Here is a 22,710-nt window from a genome sequence, read left to right as displayed (position 1 = left end):
TTATCTGCCTCCCACCTGACATAAACACAGAGCCGAGGGCCTCAGGGCAGTGCCAGCACCCAAGGGCAGGAGCCCAAGGGAAGCTTCCTGCCTGCAGCACAGACGTGTCACCTTGATCTTCCCATGGGCGATGGCTTGGTTGAAGGCCACAGCGATGGCCACACGGCCTTTCTGGTCTGAGTACAGGATCCTCGCCTGGGAGCCCACCACCTGCAGAGAAAAGGGAGGGAAGAGGCACCTCAGGGACCTAGGGATACGCAGGGGATAGATGTGGGTGACAGGTCCCACCAGCGGCCAGATGGTCCCCTCTAGGGAGGTCACGGAGGACCCTGAGGTGTGTGGTACAAGGTAGACCCTCATGTCCAGCCCACCAGGCAGTCACGCCAAACCCCTGCCTGTCCACGTGCAGTCTGGGACCCCAGCTGTCCCTCCGTGATCCACTGCCTCAAGGGTCAACCCCAGGAGTGGGCTCTGAGACCCTGACCTGCCCATCTCAGGGATGCCACCTCTTATGAACATACCCTTGCTTGAGTCCTTCCAATGACAATAATACCACCACACAATGCAATTGTGGCCTGCGCCCGGCACAACTACAAGCACTTTGCACACAGTCACTCATCGGTGAGTTTATGAGGAAGTTGCTGTTGTTCTCACCCTAGGCTCCATGTTTCAGATGAGAAAACTGGGGCACAGGGGCCAAGAACCCGCCCACGACCGCCCCGGGCAGTCGGTGACATGGCTGAGAGCCCGCAGACTCATCCATCAGGATGCCGCACCTCTGGAGGGTAAGACAGGTTACTCCCACGAAACGGAAACTCCAGCAAGTGAAAAGGAGTCACTGGCACAGTGGTCCTCAACCAGGATGACATTAGGGAATGACTGGAGACACGGTTGAGTGCTGTCGGCACGGGCAGGGGTCCTGCTAAGCATCCTGAAACGGCCCCCCACGACAAAGAGTTATCCAAGTCCCCAGGCACACAAGCAGATATTTGCACCCTCAAGTTCACAGCACTCACAATAGCTACAATGTGGAAGCAATCCAGGTGCCCACTGACGGACGAAGGGACAAGCAAGGTATATACATTCTAAGCAGACGATGGAATATCATCCAGCCTTGAAAAGGAAGGAAACTCTGACACAGGCTACAACATGGATGAACCCTGAGGACATCACGTTCAGCGAAAGAGGCCAGTCACGAAAGGACAAATACTGTAGGATCCCACTTATACGAGGCCCATAGAGTGGCCAAACACACAGAGACAGAAGTAGGTGGGGGTCAGGGGCTGGGGGAGGGTGTTGGGGGAGCCGTTTTATTTGATGGGGACAGAGTTTCAGTTTGGGGAGATGGAAAAGGTCTGGAGAGAGATGGTGGTGATGGTTACACTCAATGGAAGTGTACTTGAAGCCACCGAGTTGTACCTTCGAAATGGTTAATACAGTAACCACATGGAACTAGCCACACAAAAGTCTGAGGGAACAGTATTCTAGGCAGAGGGAACAGCAAGTGCAAAGGCCCAGAGGTAGAAAGAAGCTGGGCCTATCCCAGTAAAACAGGCCAGTCGGCTAAAGTGTAGGGGGCATTTTATGTCAAGGGGGCATTTTATGTCGCCACAATTGAAAAAAATGATTTGGCCCCAAACATCAGTAGTTGTGAGGCTGAGAAGCCCCGGATTCTCCAGGTGTTTCCCTTGCAGCCTGGCCACGCGTCCTGGAATGGGCTGGAATGTTCTGGAGCCAGTGATGGAGCTATGCCACCCCTGACCGCGAGCCTGAAGCCAGCGCTCCGTCTGGACGGCCCCGCCAGCAAACGTGGTCAGGTGAGCGGCCCTTCCTTCCTCGTGACTTGCTAACCAAGGCCATACTGCCCTCACGCCGGCTGCCTCAAAGCCTTGTGGGAAAGACTATAGTATAAACCAGCACTGGAGAGATTTTCGGATGGCTTGGATCCAGAAAAAGGAAATTGGAGACAAACCGACATAGGACTGCCAGGTCCGTCAAGAGTGAACCTTACGCGAAACTCAATTAAAATGTTTAAAAAGGATGGCCTTCTGCAATCATCATCTTTCATGAGACAAAGAGCAACGTGAACTAAGTAGGGAGAACACAACCTCTGAAAACTCCAACTCAAACACAGAAGAGACAGTCCCGGTTATTCACGGCCCTTGTAGCGGCCTCCAGAGGGCCACTCCCCATGCCCCTGACCTCCCAACCTCCCGCCAGCCCCTTCCCACTCTGTCGGTGCCCCTCCCTCAAGGCTGGGGTCCTCCTCTTCTCCAGGCCCGCCTCTGGACTGGCCCTGCACAATTCCACTCCCGCCCATCCTCCCCGAGGCCCCGACCCTCGAGTTCAACAACCATCCGGTGGGTGTCTCAGACCCTGTGTGGTCACAGAGACCGCTGTTGGCACGGGGGTCTCTGTGGCTGAAACACGTGTGCAAGCCACTGGGCAAGGAGGAGGTGGCGCTTTGGGTGGGGGGTGTTTGGTCACAGAAGCCCAGGACATGGGGGCGGTGCTCAAGGGAGTCCCCCTTCTGGCCCGGGGACCCCCAGGCCAAGGACACGCCAGTGCGGATGCGGCAGCTGCGTCTGGCTATCGGGGTCTGTGGACAAAGCCGTGTGAGTCAAAGGCTCGTTTCTTGCTCGTCTTCCGTACACCAAGGCCACTGCTGCCTCAGGGCCTGTGCATTGGCTGGTCCTCTGCCTCCCCCCACTGTCATATGGCTGCTCCCCCGCCCCCTAGTCCTCCAGCATTTAGAGCTGAACTCACAACTCAGCTCCTCAGAGACACCTCTCTGACCCATCAGTATAAAGTGATGTCCCCACCAGGCATCACCTTGAGTCACATTCGCATGCCCGGGAGCACGCGCATACACCCTCTGCCCAGCCCGGGCTGGAAGTGCCTCCTGCAGACTGCCACCAGAGGGCGTGTGCCAAGCAGGTGCACCACCACAGCCCCCGTGTGCAGACCGTCAGCAGCGGCTCCACTGCCCAGCCCAGCCAGGACAGGAAGCTCAGAGAGGCTGAGCCACTCGTCCCAAGTCACACAGCTGAGAAGCCAGGAGGCCTGACCTGAGAGAGCGGTTTGCGAATCAGCTGGGTGAGCAACGACCCGACCGGCCCTGGCCATTGCCCCCAGGCCCCAGGCCACCCTTTCAAGGTCCCGCAGCCTGCCGGGTGAGGTGGCTGCTGCTGCCTCCTCTGAGGCCAAGGAGGCTGCCACCTAGGGAGTCCCACAGGGTGTGTTTGGCACCGTCCCGGGGCTCACGTCTGCCAGCCCGGGCATGGCCAGCGGTACCCCGCCTTGGTCAGGGCAGTCCAGTGGCCCACCCCTGCCTCCCGCCAGGCAGAGCCCTCACCAGCCGGTGCCTGGCGGCCTCCCGGATCCAGCGGATGTTGTCCACATACTGCAGCTTCACAGCCGGGTTCACTGCAGGGAGAAAGAGTGGTGTTGCAGGCACCAGGAGCCCCCGTCCCGTGGGGCTCGGGCACAGGCCCTCCCTCCGGCAGCCACTCATCGCCATCCATCCATTCCCTCAACTATTGAGTCCTCACTGTATGCCAGGCACTGGGCCAGGCACTGGGAACAGAGGAGGCTGTGGGCCATGGAGGAAAGAAGTATGGTGAAGTGGTCACTAGGGTGACGGGTCAGGGGGGCCCCAGGCCTTTCTGTGGAGGTAGCTGTCAAGCGGCAATCGAAATGCTAAGAAGGAACCCGCCACACAAAAGGCTGAGGGAACAGTATTTGAGGCAGAGGGAACAGCAAAGGCAAAGGCGCAGAGGTAGGAAGAAGTTGAGTTCCTATCCCAGGAAAGCAGGCCGGTCAGCTAAAGTGTGGGGGGCATGCAGAGTCGGGTGGTAGCTGTGTTGCTCAGGAACCTGCTTCCACTAGCTCATGAGAGCAGACAGTTAAATCCTCAGGGATGGTGTGACCCAGTGGTTGACACAGATACCATTAAAATTTCAATTAAATAAACTTACACTTTTTCAGAGAGAGTGTGTGCACACGCACGCATAAGCAGGGGAGGGGCAGAGGGAAGGAGAGAGACTCTTTCTTGTTTATTTACCTATTGTGAAAGAGAGAGAATGCACGCGTGAGTGGGGAAGGGGCAGAAAGAGAGGGAGAGGATCCCACGTGGGCTCCGAGCTGTCAGCGTGGGGCCCGATAGAGGGCTTGAACTCACAAACCGTGAGATCGTGACCTGAGCCGAAATCAAGAGGTGGTCACTTAACCAACTGAGCCACTCTGGCGTCCCAGGAGAGAGAGAGAGAACCTTAAGCAGGCTTCATGCTCAGCCCGGAGCCTAACGTGGGGCCGGATCCCATGACCCTGGGATCATGACATGAGCAGAAACCAAGAATCAGATGCTTGGGGCACCTGGGTGGCTCAGTCGGTTGGGCGACTGACTTCAGCCCAGGTCATGATCTCACGGTTCGTGAGTACGAGCCCCACGTCAGGCTCTGTGCTGACAGCTCAGAGCCTGGAGCCTGCTTCGGATCTGTCTGTCTCTCTCTTGGTCTCTACCCCTTCCCTGTTCACGTTCTTGCCTGCCTGCTGCAAACGCTGCCACTGCTGTGCATGGAGCTTCGATGGGAATCAGCCACTCTGAGAGTATTTACGTGGGGGCCACCTGCAGATGCTGCAGCTCAGGGCTTCTTCCCGGAGGACAGGTTTCTAAGAGAGGATCCCTTCCTTCCCAGGAGGCCTCCGCCTGCCCAGTTCCTCCCGCCCTCCCCTTGTTCTCCAGCCCTGCACCCATGTATCCTGGACCCGTCCCAGCCTGCCCAGCCTGGATGTGGGCAGCAGGGGCGAATGGCCCTGGGGATCAAAAACAAGCAGCCAAAGGTTGAAGGACCTACGCAGCAAACCAGAGAGAAGGTGGCCCAGACCTGCAGAAAAGCTGCAGAGAAGTGCGGGTAGGAGTCCTGACAGCTGAGGAAGCTTCACAAAACCCCTGCCTTCTCTTCTCCACGTGAGAAGCAACGTCACATGCACTACACAGGAAGCGACTGTGGTTAAACCAGGGGCGGGGGCAGGGACGCGGGAACGACCACCACCATCCACGTGGGAAGGCAGTGCAAGCTCTTTGTCGCAGAGACCACAGACCCACGGACATGGGGAGAGCAGAGTGGGCACAGAGGACAGCTACGAAGAATCAGAAGCACCGCCGACAGGCACAAACCCCAAGTCCACGTGCTCTCGTGCCCCGGGGGCCAGGCCGAGCACGAGCAGGGAAGGGGGGACTGCGTCAAGGGGGTGGGCTGCCCTGGAGCCTGTGGTGGGCCACCTGCCTGTGAACGTGTCCCATCCTGCAGCCTCACCTCCGTCAGCAATTGCTTCCTCCAGCACAGACGTGGCCAGCTCATCCGTGACCGCCAGGTCCTGGGGGTCCCCTGACGTGCATACCCAGCGGAAAGGCCCGAATCCCTGGGAGAATATGTCTCTGCGAGGACAAAATGCAGCCTGGCTGCACCCTCCATGGACCAAGGAGGGGAGGTCTACTTACAGTGTTCCAGAACTGAGAGGGGTGTGTTGGGGACGCGGTGTGTGGGCCCGTGAGGTCAGGGCTTCAGCATCCAGAACTGTTGCTGGACGCCCCTAAGCCGCTAACTGCACAGCAAGTTTCAGAGGCCAGCCCCCCAGGTCCCCTCCCCCGCTCAACTCCACCTTCTCCCCTCAGTGCCCACCCCCACCCCGGTTCTCTGTCCCAACTCTTAGACCGGCACCGTCTCTTGCTGCAGAAGCCGGGACACAGGCAGAAATTCCTTTCTAGTGCAACTACTACAAAGACAACCTGAAAATCAGTGAACTAAAAGCAAGTAGTTGGGAGAAAGAGTTTAACTGTGGGGACTTGGCCAAGTTTGCCTTGGGTGAACTGACCTTCCTAGGTGGCCTCCAGGCAGAGGGATGGAGAGGCCTGGGCCCCGCCTGGCTCCTGCACTCACCCAGCCCCCTGGGCCCACCGTCCTCTCTGGACAGCCCCCCTCCCCGACCCCGCTGCCCCCTGCTGCAGCCTGGCAGTGCAGCCCCCTGGGTCTCTGCCTCCTCACCCATGATGAATCCAAGAAGGAGACCATGGCCTTCCTCCTCTCCCTTCTTCTCTGGTCCCATCTTGTGCACAAATGGGCTGGCAAGCTTCCCATCCCTGTCCCTGTGTTGCTTAAGCCCAAATTCCTTCATGTGGCCTGGTGGCCTCCACTGTCAGCCCGATCTCTCTCTGGTTACCTCCTCCTTCTCCCTACTTGGGGACTTTTCCAACCTGAATGTCTAGGACCCAGATGCCGCAGGTGACCCCATCACTCACCCCATGATGTGCTGGACGTACGAAGGGTAGCGGAATTCTGTCTTGTTGGCGCCTTTCTTCTCCACGTCAGCTCCTGCGGGCACAGAACCCGCCCAGAATCACTTGGAGGGTCTGAGGGTTGGCGGGCCCTGCCCCGAGGTGAGGACTTACACCACTACCCAGATGGTGAGTTAAACAAAGACGCCAGTTTTGATAGGGAAGCCTCCCTGGGTCTCATTTTACGACGAAGAAGGGAGACAGCAAGTGCTGCCATTGGTGTGGGGCCGGGTGGGGGCATACACATGTTTGTGCCCACATTCCCAACATGACACGCCAGAACCTTCGAACTCCAGGAGGGAAGCTGGCACCAGAAAAAGGGCTGGGGGTGGGGGGGTGACTTTCCACTGTGTCTCTTTTTTTTTTTTTTTTTTTTTTACATTTATTTATTATCAAGAGACAGAGAGACAGGGCATGAGCAGGGGAGGGGCAGAGAGACAGGGAGACACAGAATCCGAAGGAGGCTCCAGGCTCCGAGCTGTCAGCACAGAGCCCGACGTGGGGCTCGAACTCATGGGCTGTGAGATCATGATGTGAGCCGAAGTCGGACGCTTAACCAACTGGGCCACCCAGACGCCCTGGTACTTTGTGTTCTTAAGGCACATGGATAAACTGAAGCCCAGAGAGGCCAAGGACCTGGCAAGACCAGCTTCCAGAAGGTCCAGGCAGGGGCACAGTGAAACCTGCAGGCCGTGGCCCCCACCTCTCCAGGGCACCTGCCAGGCTACTCCTGGCTGGTGAGAAGGGAGTATTCCCAAGGCCCAAAATCTTGGCCCCTCCAAGCTTGGGAGGCTGGGGGCCCCTCATGTGACCTTCATTTTCTCTCACCTGCTCTCTGGGCCTCCAACAGGAAGGCATTGCCATAGTCCCAAAAGAAGAAGTTCTCTTTGGCCAGTCGGTTGATGGCTGAGACTTGCCTCCTCAGGCTGCAACAGGCCAGCAGTTAGTGATCAGCCCTACCCACCAGCAAGGCCCTGAAAGCAGGCCCTCTGTGCCTCACCACTGTCACCCCCAGCCCCATCCCGTGGAGCTCAGCCAGCTCTGCTTACTTCCATCTCATCTGACAGATGAGGAGACAGTTCAGACAGATTCAAGGTCTTGCCTAAGGCTGCACAGCTGGCCCCTGGGGGACCAGGCAGAGGCCAGAGTCCCCAGTATAAAAGCTCCTGCTGGCTGTGTGTGCCCCCTGGGCCCTGGGAACTCATCACCTTTCCTGGACCAGGCTCTTGAATGCAGCCGGGTCGGAGGCCATGAGGCTCTGCGCCTCTGCAAAGCCCAGCTGCACAGGGTAGTAACCGCCATTGAACGGGTTGTGGCAGGACGTCTGGTCTGACCCCAGGTCCACCAAGAGCTCCCCCGTCGTGTCCAACTCGTGGACCAGCCGCTCCCTGGGAAAGACATGAGGAGATCAATGCCTGGGGCAGGGGAAGGCACCATCTGGGGCCTGAGTTCGAGGCCCAGCCAGCAGGGGATTGCCCTTCTCTATTGAAAGAACTTCTGCTGGAAGGCGGCCTGCCATGAGCTCAGGCCAGGATCTGGGCCTCCGAAGCTGGGAGCAGAGACTCAGGCAGAGCACATTGGAAGCTTCGTGTCTGGGGAGCCTGGCCACCATCAGTACCTTGTCTGGAGGGGGAAGTTCACCCAGGGTCCCCAAGGCTGCCAAATCCCATCCCCCACTTACCAAAGATCTACTACATTGCCATGGTAACCAAGGCTGAGCACCTCCTTCCTTTTCCTTGCTTCCCTAGAAGGGGACAAGAGCAGAGCAGATGGTCCATTGCACCTGCCCCACCAGTACCAAGCTGGTGAGAATGCAGAAGGTCACTGAAGGCACTGTGTGCCAGCATAGGGCCTGAGGCACAGGGACCTCCAAAGGGTGTCCACTGAGGACCCAGAACCGTAAAGGAAAGAGAGACGTGAATGCCCCATCAGGGAAAACTGAGAACCGAGATGACAGCAGTGATGAGCCAACTCGAGGCAATTCACAGAATCAGGACCCTTGCCGTTAGGGCTCTGATTGGGATTGTTCTAGAACTCGGTCTGTGTCTTCCCCGGAAGTATAACCAGACGGGCTGCTTAGGGCATTTTGCTGAACTGACAGGAACTGATTTTGTGGTGAGTGTGTGAGTGTGCACGTGGATGAGTGCATGCACGTGTGTGCCAGCGTGTGTGTGCGTCCGGGATGCTAAGCAGCATTCACAGGCATAGGAGGCAGATCAGGCCAGACCCATCTGTGTCCCACCAGCAGTCTGGAATGTCTCCTGTATTTAATGGAAGCTCATCTGAGAGTTTTACACAGCGGTTGCCATGGGGCCAAACTAGCATTTTTAAGAGATCAGTGTCAAGCAGTATCCGATCCTAGTAATGGGAGTATTTCTCAATTTGGTATGTACTTGGACATTTTCCTCCAAGCCCCCTTTGAAGCCCCGTGGGTGACTGATCGTGGCGGGGCTGGAGAGCCGCTGTGTGGTGCGTCCTCCCTGCACAGAGCTCAGGTCTCCAAAGTGTGTCGGTTGAGAGCAAGCTTCAAAAACGGCATCAGATCAGCAGCCCCCAGGGCAGTCCTTCCCCCATTCCCGTAGTTTAGCCATCAAACCGGAGGGCAGTGTTGCCGACACCCCCCTCAAACAACCAGACCACAAGTGGGGAGGGAGATCGGCTTACCCCGAACCTGGTGGAGTCACACCGAGGAACGGTTCCGTCTTTCAAAGTTTCATTTCCCCCCAACAGATGAGGCAAGCACCTAATACGTGCCAGGCTCCAGGCTGGGCACTCAGGCCACAACAGTGAGAAATACAAGGCACAGCCTTCGCTCAGCCCGTGGCTGAGTATCAGGCATTTAACAGGCCCACATACAGCAGCCCAGCCTCCGGATCCCTTCTTGTGGCCTCCCCAGGCCCAGGTCAGGCGCCATACCTGAGTCTTTCAATGCAGTGGTCCAAGCTGTCGGTCACTTCCATCAGCCATCCTTGCTGGTGGCGTTTCATGAGGGCGGCTTTATCCACCTGGGACCATGAGACACAGGGCCACCCAGTCAGTCACTGGGCATGTCAGCCTCCACCAGGAGGAGGCCATCCCCCGCGTAGATCGCCCATGGCAGCACAGGTGCCACGAGCTGTTTTCCCGTAGTTACTCCCCCTCCTGCATTCCTTGTCAACAGAACCTGGATTTTCAGGGCGACACTGTGGCCCCACTCCAAGCTAACTACAACTACTCTTTCCACTGTCTCCAGCCTCCCTTTTAGGGAAGAACTTCCATTCGATCCAAAACTGACCAGTGAGGTAAAAGAACGAGTTTCTGAGGTATCATCTTCCTGCTAAAATCGAGTCAGTCACAGGTGGCACCTTCCCCCTTCCTCCTTTCTGCCTTCAATGTAGATGCGATGGCTGGGGTGGGGGCAGCCATTCTGAACGCACGAGGGAAACCCAAGAGAATCTAGCGATGTTAGCCCTGACATCGCGGAGCCGCTGAAACAATGCCAGCACTGTGGGCTGCGTGAGAGAAACAAAACCTTATTTGTGCAAGCGGCTGTAGTTTGATTTTACTATTGGCACCCAGGTGGGCTCCTAAGAAATATAAGAGTGTATGACACAGGCTTAGTACCAACTGAGTATAAATCACAAAGGTGGGTGCCTCTCTCTTTTTAGGATTGCTTATTTGTCATCTGGGAATTTTATTACAAATATGTACTGCTCTCTCTGTGGCAAACACTTTTAAAAAATACATGCTGTATTTAAAACAATTTTTTAATGTTTTTATTTATTTTTCGAGAGAGACAGAGCACAAGCAGGGGAGGGGCAGAGAGAGAGAGGGAGACACAGAATCCAAAAGCAGGCTCCAGCCTCTAAGCTGTCAGTGATATGGGGCTCAAATCCACGAACTGTAAGATCATGACCTGAGCCAAAGTTGGACACTTAACCGACTGAGCCACCCAGGTGCCCCGTATTGTTTTTAAGTTTATTTATTTATTTTGAGAGAGAGAATGTGCATGCAGGAAGGACAGAGAGAGGGAAAGAGAGAGAGAGAATCCCAAGCAGGCTCCCTGTGGTCAGCACAGAACCCGATGCGGGGCTCAAACTCATGAAGTGTGAGATCATGACCTGAGCCGAAACCAAGGGTCAGATGGTTAACCGACTGAGCCACCCAGGCGCCCCTGTGGCAAACATGTTTTGAAGACACAGGGGGAAGTAGGTGAGGATGAGGGTTGAGGATGAGACGAGGGGAGGTCAAAGCTTTTTAAAAACATAGGCTATTTTTCTGCAGATTCCAGGGGATGAGCTAACATTAGTTGCTGTAACTTATTTTCTATATAGGGGCCAAGGGCAGCCCCTCCCCACAAATGTGCCACATTGGCATATTGATTATTTTAAATAAAAGTTGCTTAAGGGACCCCGTGTACAAGGACACTCAGGCCCTCCTCTGTCCCCTTGGAAGCAGGAAATATATCTCCCATGAGAAAGGTACCCCCGACCCAACCAAGGCTTGTCTTAAAGCTCCTCGCCTCCTCTCCCTGGCTCCCTTCCTCTCCTTGGCTCTACCAAAGAAAGCTGTAAGAACCACTGGCCAAAGACTGCGTGCACACACCTCTACTGACGTCTGTTGCCCTCACCTGACTGTGACCTGTTCGAGCTGGGGGAGGCTATGTTCATCTCCAGGGATAAGGGGAGCGGTGCCCACAGAAGGTCAGTTTCCCGGGGCGGGGTGCGGGGGATCAGCAGGCATTGACCGTGGGGGAAGATGGGCACTTTGAAGGCAGGAGGCATAGGCTGCCATGGGAACCCACCCTGGGAGGCTTGGAGGGCTGGTGGGGGGGTGCAGGAGAAGAGAGGGCTGTGAGTGGGGGCGGCTCTAGACTGAGGGAGGACGCAGGTGGGCAGAGTGCCTGCTGGGCTCACCTCTGCTATCACGCCGATGCACCCCACGATGACCGCGGCTTTGGCCTGAGCGCCACTCATTCCGCCCAGCCCAGAGGTGACAAAGACCTTCCCAGCCAGGTCCTTGACCCCCAGGTACCGTCGCCCGGCATTCAACACGGTGAGCTGTGGGGAGAAGAGGACGAGTTCACTCTCCACTCCAGCACGTCCGCCTCCCACCCCCGGCAGCCAGGCGTGGCCCCTGTTTCTCACCACTGTGCCATGGACGATGCCTTGGGGACCGATGTAGCAGTAGCTGCCTGCTGTCATCTGGCCGTACCTGACCACAGAGAAGGCAAGCTCAGGGCTGAGCTCAGTGCCAGGCACAGCTTTAAAAGGTACATGCTTTAAAATTCATTTTCGATTACCCCAAAATGCATTCCTACGTTTTCCTTTAAAAAAAAAGAAACCATTATAGAGAAAGCTACAGTCCCCCAATTCTGGTCCCCTCTGGCCTCCGGGACCTTTTATACACAGATTTTGATCTGTTAAACACTGTAATATAAGTGGCAAAATCACTGTGGGGGCCATTTGGCCTAACAACGGAGGCGGAAGGTGATCCGGCACTTTCACTTTCTGCGCTCACGCCCATGTGAAGACAGGCCCACCACTGTTTTCAGCAACTTTGTTTGAGGTGGCCAAGCCCTGGAAGAGCTGGAGCACCCAGCATGGAGGAGCGAGAAACAAACGGCAGCGTAAGAACACAGCAGAACGCTTCGCGGCAAAGAAACAGACCAAAGTCTTCCTGTGCCACGTGGCTCAGTGAAGAAGCCAGAATGTGAAAGAACCCATTCTGTGGGATTCTGTTGGTATGACATTCAATGACCTCCAATGGGGGGGGGGGTCTACCTACTGGAAGGAGGGCACGGAGCTGCGGGAGGCAGGGGTGACGCCTTCAGAAAAGGGCGCTCACAGAGCGGCACGCTTCATTCAGGTTTGCGGGCTATGCCATCACCGAATGGCATTGGGGTCACTGTTTGCAGGTGGGGTTATTGTCGTCATTAGTATTCGTATTATTTACATCAACGGCCTCATCTTGTAGGTATTGGTATTGCTTGTGCAGCTGGGCCCCTCACCTGCGGGGGTCTTTCCACATCAGCACACACGGGTCCTGCTGATGGCTACTCATGGTTCCACACTGTGTATATCAGAAACCACAGAATGTTCCCCTGCCCCCTCTGATCTCGTTACGCGAATCACACTGCAGTGAGTGACCTCCTGTCTGCCTCGCTGGCCCGGGGAAGAAACCAGGAAGGGGTAGGCCTCAGTCATCAAGTGCAAGTATGTAAAATATTACTAGACATTGTCAAATTCCAAAGTGACTGTCACCAGCAATGCATGAGGGTGCCTGTGTCTATCCCTTGATAATTACCAAACACTTGAATATTTTTGGCAGTGCATTTTTCTGGGTTTTTTTTTTCTGTTGCCTTAATTTTACTCTTCCCTGGGGACCCCTGAGGTAAACGATGCTCCAAGGTTTACTGCCGCTTGCTTTTGTCCTTGGTCCATTTCAACTCCCTGTCTCTTTTCTATTGGGTTCCTGTCGCCCAGCAACTCTCCCCAGCCCCTCCTCTCTTCTAGATCCTATTCTTGCAGGTGTGAGTCTGAATGCCAAGTCTATCCTATAATTAAGATAAGGTACTGGACCACGTGGAACCTCTTCATCTTCTTCCAAAAAAGGGGGAGGCATTATCCTTACCGTGGAAGGTTGTATGACTATTATACAATATAAAAAATGGTTCTAATATAATAGACATCCACCCAGGGAGATGAGTGAAACCATCAGAACCCCCCACAAGGCCGCATGGACCCCCTAACCTCTGCCTTGGGGACCCATATCCACTCAAGCAGAGGGCCCACGGCTCCCTTTGTACCACATACTAAGGGTGTCCTCTTGATTGTTTTGTGAATTCTCACGGATCTCTTTGAGGCAGGAGCTATGAACAGACAGGACCCAAGTTCCAAGGTTATACAGGGATACACTGCCGAGCTGCGAGCTGACTTCAAATCCTTCTAATTCAGTCCTTTGTGCTCAAGTTACCCACTACATGCTGCTCCTAAAATAACTCTAGGAGGTAAAATTGTGGGATCAAGTTTCCTGCACTTGGAACTTTGACCCCAGTCGCTAGGTATAGTCCTTCCGGCCACCCCCAGCCTTGCTAGACCCACCCACAACCTGCGACCACCTGTTTTCCCACATCCACCCTGGTACTGTTATCTGTAACTTCATTGTGTCAGCCTGACAGCTTGGCTAAGTTAAACGTTTAAACCCCTTCCCGCCTGTGTGGGTGATTTGCAGCCATTTTAGTCAATTGCCCACAGCACCCGGGTCAATCCTCAGGTGCAGCAGACCAGGTCTGACTCTGCAGTTCTACTCTCTTTAAACCTCTGTCCTGAATCTATAAAACAGAAGCACGCCACCTTGTCCAATGTCACACTTAGGAGGCAGCAGGTCCAGGATGCAGACCCTGTCCCTCTGACCCTGCGGCTGCTTCCACTGGTGAAGAAGAGGCCATCAGGCTCGCAGTAAATAGTAGTAACAGTAGCTACTTAGGACCAACCAAAAAAGTAATAGGGTTTCTGAACCTCAGTTTCGTCCTCCACAAATTGGGCCAATAAGGGCGCCTAGGTCAGAGGCTTGTACAGAGAAGCAAACACCATGGTATCTATAAAGCTCACCAGGACACCTGACACCTGATAGTGACAATTATGATGAGTACATTGTAAAATCTTAGCCTGAGGCTTAATTGGCTCCCAATACTACAGACCTCATCACCCCTTGTCCCTGGCAAGAGTCCTTGACCCCTTGAACTCAGGACTCACTCCTGAACTCAGGAAATGCCTGGACGCTCCTGCCTGTCAGTTTCTTTTAGAAACTAACTAAGGAAAGGCTGAAACAGGAAAAGGAACATTTGAGAACAATATAAGCCCTGCCACAGACGAATCAGAAAGTGCCTGACAGTTACCTCAGCTTCATTATAATATTAAAACCACCTTCTGAATATTCATCCTGAGCCCTCATAAAAGAAGCCTGCTTAGCCTGTTGAGAGAGTGGCTTTGGACATGATTCCCCATGACCTCCTTATTCTGATGATTAAAGTGACCTTGTGAGGCACCTCCACCTGGTGTGGTCTTTGTGTACAGCTCCCGGGTAGAGCAGACCCACTTTGGGCCAGGTAGCAAAGAGCAACACACCCAGAGATCCGTAAAAATGTACGGATCAGGACATTCACTGTAGCGTTCTTTATAAGCCCAAAGAACCTGAAACAACCCAAATCAGGTGGCAAGGGGGCTAAATAAATCATGGTACAATCGAACACTGCAGGTAAAACAAGAGTGCATTAGACCCACGTTTCCTGAAATGGAACAGTCTCCAGCTATACTGTCCAGGGTGGAAAGGCTGGCGCAGATGGCATCCATAATGGTCTACCTGACTCTGTATGTGCATGAGAAATGTTTGGAAAGACACAATGTGAAATAGGGAGTCTAGGGTGGGAGAGGGGTTTCCTTTTCGCCATACCTCTTTTTAAAATAATGTTCCGGGGGTGGGGGGAATGTTTGCAATTCAGAGCACACATTGCATTAATTTTATGACAAATGAAACAGTTGTGCTCTGTATTTTGGGGTTTGGGTTGCACAGGTACACACATTTGTTACACTCATCAAATGGTGCACCGGGATATGCGCCTTTCATGTAAATTTCACTTCCGAAGAAAAAAGCCCTGTAAACAAATACTGAATTCCTAGCGGTTGTATCTGCTGCTTACTTTGAGGCTGTCAAAAACCAAGTTGGACAGATGGATGCATGGAGAGAAACAAGACTTACATTGTAACTCCCATAGCAAAGAGCTTCTCATACTCTGTCCGGGAGGAGTAGTTGGGAATGACCTGGAAAAGAGGAATGGGAGCCAAAGGCTGGGGGTGGGAGGACAGAGCCCTCCGAAACAATGAGGAGGCAGGTGTTGGGGGCACCTGGCTCTCCTGCTGCCCCCAGGCAGGCACTGTGCTCGGCTGCCCCAGGACCCACCATCCCGTTGGTGATGACCAGCCTGGGGGCCCCGGGGCTGCTTGGGAAGAGGCCCAGAGGGTGTCCGCTATACATGACCAGGGTCTGCTCCTCTGTCATCTGTGACAGGTAGGACATCGTCAGCCAGAACTGCAGGGGAGAGCAAAGCACGGAAGGCTCTGTAAGTGGAGGGCCAACACTGAGCCCCAAGTCACCACCCAGGCCCAGAGAGCTCCCACAGCCCCAGCAGTCCTGCCAGTGCCCTGTTCCTTCAGGCCCTCATTACTCTCCAGCGGCTCCTGGTGCCTCGAATAATGCCACACATGCCCTGAGGGCCTTTAGTACCCCCAGAATGCCCAGTGTCAGCATCTCAGGCATCAGGGAGGCAGAGACCTGAGTCCTGAGCCTTAGATTGTTAGATCCTACCAGGCCAGAAGATGTGGGGAGGGGAAAGGCCATACAGTCCAGCGTACCTGAGCCCAGTTGCTGAACACCTGCCCATTTCCTCCATAGGTCACGAGCTCCTGGGGAAACTGGAGAAGACATGGTGTCATCTGAGATGGGGGTCTGGGAAGGGAGGGCCCCCACCTCTGTGCTGTGCCCAATGGCTGTTGGCCCTTGAAGAAAGAGTGTTAAGGGCAGGGGGAGAAGGCAGAAAGGGCGAGGCCCAGACACAGTGACCTCTGCAGGAACACTGGCCCCCCCATGATCTTGTAAGAGCTCAGCGTGAGGTGAGAGTCAGAGCTGGATCTGGGATCGCTTTGGGAAGTTAGCCCAGGGTCAGTGTCAGGGGTCTGTCTGTGACCAGGTTCTGGGGTCAAGGCCAGGGCTGAGGAAGCTCTCACCTCTGGGTAGAATATTCAAATTCTAGGATCATATTGCCTTCAAGTATAATACTTAGAGACTCACCCCTGAAAAGGTTATCCTTTATCAGATATGGGTATCTGATGTACAGACTGGCTCTCAAGGACCCCCATGACAGATGCATGTGGCCAGACTTGCATCATCCACACAATAGTGTGGCTATTGAGCACTGGAACCATGGCTCATTTGACATGCCCTAAGTGTAAGATTCACCCCCAATTTCAAAGACTTAGTAGGGAAAAAGGTAAAATGTCTCAGTGATTTTTATGTTCCATGTTAAAATGATAACATTTCTGATACATTGGGATGGACAAAATATAGGAGTAAATCTGTTCATTATCATTTGTTTGCTTTTTCATGTGGCTTTTAGAAAGTTTTGTGTTTTTTTTTAAGAAAGTTTAAAATGCCATGTGTGTCCATCATACCAACGTTGATATCTGGAGGTGCATGCTGTACTGTAGTTACAGACGATGTAGCCACCCGGGGGGAGCCGGGAGAAGGGTCTATGGTCCCCTCTGCACTATCTTTACAACTTCCTACAAATCGATCGTTATTTCTAAATAAAAAGCTTAAAAGCATTACATGTATGTCTTGAGTTACATTTCTATTGGGCAGTGCTGGCCCCTGCCTCAGTTTCCCCCGGCTGTTACCTGGGCTACGGCAGGGTCCAGGTTGTTCATGATCATGTGCATGATGGCTGCAGCGGCCCTCGTCCGGCAGGGGTACTGCTCGATTGGGTAGGCCCTGCAAGGGGAGTCCAGCCACCAGGTGTGACGAGGGGAGGGCACGAGGCTTCCGGCCTGCTGAAGCCTAGGCCCTCCCTGGCCATGGCACAGCATCCGGCCACAGAGGTGTGCACAGCAAGACCTGGTATCCTGCAGAAGCCTCCTGGGAGCTGCCAGCAGAAGGCGGTTCCAGACCACCTAGGCCGGCCCACGCTGGTGCTCACGTTGTGTTTTACACCCCTGCCCTTCCAAGGATGGCAAGTTAGGCCCCTACCGCACCCGGGCCACCCCTCCCTCCCCCTTGGCGGGCTCCAACTGGGAGAAGATGGACTTCAAAATAAAGCTGAAGTCTGCTTTCCAGAAGCATCTCCTCCGGGTGGAGTTTATTATCCATCCCTTCTTTCCTTCATGTCACCAGTGCTCCTGGCATCAATTCTAGAGCAGATGCCAGGCCAACAGGCCCCAACAGGAATGAGGGAACGTGGTGCCTACTTGATGGGGAGAATGACATCCCCTGGGGGTGGTTCCAGACAGGTCTGGACCTCTGGCACATTGAGGAACAAAGGTGCTTGGAGCGTGAGCCCTGGGCGGGGGCAGCAGCATCTGGGAACTGTGAGAAGGGCAGACCCTTCTGGCCCCCCTGCTCCCAAACTGCTGAATCCACAGTGTGGGGTGAGGCCCAGCCATCTACATTTTCACAAGGCTTCCAGTGCCATGCACAGCTCAGCCTGAACCTAAGCTATCTCCTTACTTCCTGGCAGGACAAGACATGAGGTTTAGAAAGGGATTTTGTACACAATTTGGCTCCAGAATTGCACAGGATTGACTACCCAGAATGGTAGGCCAAAGAGACCTCTCTGGAAAGGATTCCCTTATCGTCTGGCCAGGCTGGGGGGCCTGCAGCCAGCTCCAGGCTACAGACCCCCACAGGTGACAACACAGCCATCATGCCCTCTCCGTGTGAGGGGCATTGACTCAGCACGCCACAACTCAGCACGCCTCCTGGTGTGGACAGCCTGCACTTCCCCCTGCTGACCCCTGAATCGGCCCCTCCCTGGGAGCTTCTGGGCCCCCTTTGGAGCTGCACCTACCAGTGCTCACCTCATTTTAATGTTGGGGCAGAACCGGTACATGTAGATATGCCCGTACAGTCGCAGCTCCTGGGCAAACTCAGGGGCCAGCAGCTCCTGGACGTCCGGGGGGAAGTAGCGCAGGGCATTCCTCAGTGCGAGCTGGGGAGTGGGGGGAAGAGGGGTGAGGGGCAGCAGGGGGGCAGAGGATCTCCAGGCCAAGGATCACGAGGCTTCCATGATGGGACATCCTCCTTCCCTACTCAGAAATCCATGGCCCCATCCAGAGACCACCTAGTTCTCACTCCAGGCCCGTCTACAAGGTCGCCTCTTGCAAGAAGCCTTCCCAGATTGCTCTCCCCCTTCACATAGGCAAACGTGTAGGCCCTTCCTCGTCTTGCTCACGGGAAACCAGACTGCTTGATCCCAGTCAAGGACCAGAGGGTGGCCTTCCCTGAGGCTTGCAGCTACACTGGGAGATGCAGACTCAAGGGCAGGAAAGAGATGTCCCAGGAGCTCACAGGCACCTTGTGCAAATGCAGAGAAGCAACCCTCCACCAGCGCCCACCTTGGCAAGCCGCGTCAGACAGCGCACGCACCCTGCACATTTTCCTCCAAATTCAGGCAGGCCTGGGGCAGGCCAGGAGAAAGAAGAAACCTTCATAGGGCTTCTCAGGCAGCCCAACTCCCAAGCCCCCCAACACTCCTCCACACATCCCTGATGTTCCTGGTCCTGCCGCAGGGCCTTGGCACTTACCTCTCTGCCACCCTGCTTTCTCTTGGAAGGTCTCTCTCTTACTCAGGCCTCAATCCAAATGCCACCCTCCACAGAGGCCTGCCTTGACCCCCCCCCCCCCCCGACTCCTAGCCTCTCTCCCCACCTCTGTTTCCTTCCCAAGCTTTTCACTGCTGGGTGTTCTACTGGTTGTTTGTTTCACTGCTTACAATCTGTCTTACTAAGCACAAGGAGGGCCAGAGTTCTAGCAGACCCCTTCATAGCTCCCTTCCTTCCAACACCCGGACTGGAGCCTGGAGGCAGGCAAAGCTGGGGAAGCGACCAAGGGTATCTGGGTGGAGGTTGAGGCCATTTATGCAACCAGCTGACCCTGGGGAGCAAACTGTTTTGGGGGTGGGGAGCTGAGGAGCTGAGAATGGTGAATTTATTCCCTCATTCATTCAGTGCATGCCTACTGAGGGGGAGAGGTGGTCTGATAACCTGAAGACAGGTGGGCTTTGGACACAGGGAGGCAGGAGGTGACGGGAGAAGGCCAAGGCCCAGGACTGGGGACACCAGCTTTGGGCAGGGGTAGAAGTTCCCCCAGGGAGATGGTGCTGGAAGTCCAGCCAGGAGCACGGGTTCCTGCCGGCCAAGGGCAGAGGGCTAGGAGGAGGGCGGCCTGTCCAAGGCACCCAGCAGTCCGACACTGTGTGGGCTAAGACACACCCCAGGACTGAGTGACAAGGATGTCACTGGGGCCTTAGCAGCGGGGCAGGGTGGGAGGAGAGAAAAGAGAGGGGTAATCCGGGAAGGAGCAGATGGCAAGAGAGGCGATGAAGAAAACCCCAGCTCAGGGTGTTACAGAAACTTGGGAAGGTCTGCAGACCCACTCCCTCATTTAATTTTCATGTGGAACAAAAGCCCGTCATCCCTTCTCCCTTAGAAAAAAGCTGATGAGAAATATGAGTTTCTCCCTCAAGAACAGTGGCCAGGAATACCCTGCAGCAGGAGGGTGTCGAAGTCCAGCTGACGTGGGGGTCACCCACAAGATCTGGTGTGGCCTCTGCTCTGCGTTCCTCACCAGTTCCCAGGTGCCGCGCTGCTGGCCCGGGGACCCCACTTTGGGAGCTGCTACAGGACAGCCAGGAGGATAAATGATCCACAGCAACATGCAGCAGCCAGGTTGGCTCTCCCAACCCGCTGTTGAGTGAAAGAAGCCCACACCTAAGGGACATACTGCCAGCTCTGTTGAGAGGCTGTTCAGGGGCAGGTGTGTCTGAGCCACGTGTTAGAGGTCAGGCCAGCAGTTCTCCTTCAAGGCTGGGGTCTCTTCCCCGCTCCCCGCACCTGTGACAGACACATCTGTGCACGCGTGGTTTCCGTGGCTTTCTGTGCATGTTGTACCTCAACACAAAGACCATTGTTGTTTTCTAGCTGGTGTATAGCTTCTAACAAGAGCTTGCAAGTGAAACTGAACATTTAAAGAAAATTTTTGAAAGCAATATATCACACACACACAATCCACACAATATATCACACACACACACAATCCACACAATATATATTACACGCACACACACACAATCTACACAAGACTTGACCTTACTACCCAACTCCTAATATATTCTATCCTGTTCTAGCTTGTTTTATTTTGCTTTCTGATGAATGCTACTTGCAACCCCCTAACCAGATTTCACAACCCGCTAAGAGGTGGCAAGCAGTGGTCGGAAAAAAACTGTCTTCACTGTTTCCCCAGCAGGGCTGGCTTCACTACTGGGCCTAAACCTGGTGTTCTTACTAAGGACCTGGATTCGACCTTGTCAAATGCTTTTGCAACCTTGTTCAGCTAATCACATAACTCAAAACATACAACAGAGGTTCCTGTCAAAACCAATGGGTCTTAAATTGTGTCAGTTGATAGAAATGACTAGGCCATTTTGCTTGCTTTTCTTGCTTGCTTTTCTTCCTTCCTTCCTTCCTTCCTTCCTTTTTCTTTCTTCCTTTCTCTCTCTTCTTTTTTTTTTTGAAGTTTTTATTTACTTAAGTAATCTCTCTACCCAACATGGGGCTCCAACTCACCACCTGGAGATCAAGAGTCACACACTCCTCTGACTGAGCCAGCCAGGTGCCCTTTGGCCATTTTTCAAAATGTCTTTAAAGGCTGTAAGAAATTCAGTCTGTTCTGAAGGAAGAATGCATGTGTGCCATAAACATAACAGGGATTCTGGCAAGGTCCGTAGCCTAAATGCAGCACAGAAGCTCTGTGTGCTGTATTTCCCCTTGTATAAGATTTCCATTTTGTGACCATTGAATTTTTCTTTATCCCTGAAATTCACTTATTTAGTCTAGACCTGTCTTTTTTTTTCTTTATTATTTTTTTATTTTTAAATTTATTTTATTTATTTTATTTTTTATTTTTATTTACTCTATCCCAGAGTGCAAGTGGGAGACAGGGGCAGAGGGGGGAAAGGGAGGGAATCTTTTTTTTTTTAATGATTATTTATTTTGAGAAAGAGTACGTGTGCATGAGAGCAGGAGAGGAGCAGAGGGGGCGGAGAGAGAGAATCTCAAGCAGGCTCCATGCTGTCAGCACAGAGCCCCACACAGGGCTTGATCCCATGAGCCCTGAGATCATAACCTGAGCTAAAATCAAGAGTTACACACTTAACCAACTGAGCCACCCAGGCACCCCAGTCTAGACATGTCTTAATGTCAACTATTCTATATCAAGTTTTCATTTTTTTTTCTGCGATAAACGATATCCTTTTATCTACAATTTCATGTTTTTACTTAGTTCAGGAACATTGTCTTCTATTATATTTTCGGTCAATAACTTTATCCCCTGTGTCTAGAGTTACCTAACAGTCAGGCAGTAAATGCTTCTTCAGTGAAAAAATCTACAAAGTAGCAGCTCTGTTTGCTGACCTGGGTCACTCTTCTGAGTCTCTGGTTGGGAGTTCTCAGAAACTTCATGTCTGCCCAAGGTCCGCCAGAGGTCTGAGGCAGGCCTATGGGGGGCCCGGGGGCCCCCACGGAACCTCGGAACCTCAGCAGAGGAGGCTCAGCGAGGAAAGGGTGGGTGCAGTGATGAGGTTGGGAGCCCCCATGATAAGCATGGGGACAGTAGCCAGGGTTGAGTCTACCCTTGGCCCTGCCTCCCACTACCCGTGTGAACTTGGGCCGGTCACCCCTGCCTCAGTTTCCTCATCTCTTGGCATGGCCTACTCAGCTGGGTAGTTGGAAGGATTCGATGAGGAAATGTACATTGTGTAGCATACAGCGCCTCTACTCACCCACTCTTTTGAAGATCCCTAAACCGGAACCTAAGGAGTATTTCTTGCTTCCTCCCCTGCCCTGGCTTTGTAGCTTCCTTGTTTGCAGGGCTTCAGTTTATTGTAAGATGCCACAGCACCCACAGGGAGCACGAGTAGGCACCCTACTTGGCAACTCACACCCTGGGTGGTCAGCTGGCATGCTAATCACAGGATGCTCCCAGAAACACTTCACGTCTCCATATCTCAATCTACACCAGAGGGACTGCTATGCAGCATATAGAATGTCAGACATGGATTTTCACTGGTCAAATTATGGCCCATTAATCATATAATGCATGTTCCAAGTGGGCTCTTATTGGCGAAATCAGATGTATTCAAGACACATAAATTGGAAAGAATATTCCAGACCACCCCCGTTGCCTTAATAGGCCTAAAAATCTAACAAGCTCAGTTAGGGCCAAAGGATTGATTCATAAAATGTTCCAGGGTCAGTCAGCAGGTTGGAGAAGTCTGGGTGCTTGACAGTGTGGTGGGCAGAATAACGACCCCCAAACACATCTGCCTCCTATTCCCCAGAACCTGTGAATTTGTTTAATTACAAGGCAAGAGAGACTGCAGATGTGATTAAGGTAAGGGTCTGGTGTGGAAGATTATCCTGCATCATCCAGGTCAGCCCTATGTATCTGCCAGAGTCCTCGTAAGAGGGAGGCAGGAGGGTCTGAGTCCGAGAGAGAGAGAGAGACCTGAATTTGCTATGCATCTGGCTTTGAAGACAGAGGACGAGGCCACAAACCAAAAACTG

General features: G+C 53.8%; 1 protein-coding gene across 1 annotated transcript in view; it reads right to left on the bottom strand.

Annotated features, from left to right (window-relative positions):
• The window catches only part of UROC1 (urocanate hydratase 1), a 40,494-nt gene that overhangs the window by 12,522 nt on the left and 5,262 nt on the right, over positions 1 to 22,710 (bottom strand). Inside the window, exons 2-16 of the mRNA XM_043588306.1 lie at positions 17,947 to 18,077; positions 16,771 to 16,864; positions 15,730 to 15,789; positions 15,278 to 15,406; positions 15,077 to 15,138; positions 11,464 to 11,530; positions 11,233 to 11,376; positions 9,254 to 9,342; positions 8,019 to 8,081; positions 7,546 to 7,725; positions 7,166 to 7,263; positions 6,302 to 6,374; positions 5,319 to 5,440; positions 3,356 to 3,426; positions 112 to 210 (exon numbers count right to left, since the gene is read on the bottom strand). Of these exons, the coding sequence (XP_043444241.1) occupies positions 112 to 210; positions 3,356 to 3,426; positions 5,319 to 5,440; positions 6,302 to 6,374; positions 7,166 to 7,263; positions 7,546 to 7,725; positions 8,019 to 8,081; positions 9,254 to 9,342; positions 11,233 to 11,376; positions 11,464 to 11,530; positions 15,077 to 15,138; positions 15,278 to 15,406; positions 15,730 to 15,789; positions 16,771 to 16,864; positions 17,947 to 18,077 (1,482 nt within the window). The remainder of the gene's footprint in view (positions 1 to 111; positions 211 to 3,355; positions 3,427 to 5,318; positions 5,441 to 6,301; positions 6,375 to 7,165; positions 7,264 to 7,545; positions 7,726 to 8,018; positions 8,082 to 9,253; positions 9,343 to 11,232; positions 11,377 to 11,463; positions 11,531 to 15,076; positions 15,139 to 15,277; positions 15,407 to 15,729; positions 15,790 to 16,770; positions 16,865 to 17,946; positions 18,078 to 22,710) is intronic.

This window comes from Prionailurus bengalensis, chromosome A2 (assembly GCF_016509475.1).
Source record: "Prionailurus bengalensis isolate Pbe53 chromosome A2, Fcat_Pben_1.1_paternal_pri, whole genome shotgun sequence".
Classification (NCBI taxonomy): Eukaryota; Metazoa; Chordata; class Mammalia; order Carnivora; family Felidae; genus Prionailurus; species Prionailurus bengalensis.
This window is presented reverse-complemented; position numbering and strand designations above follow the sequence as displayed.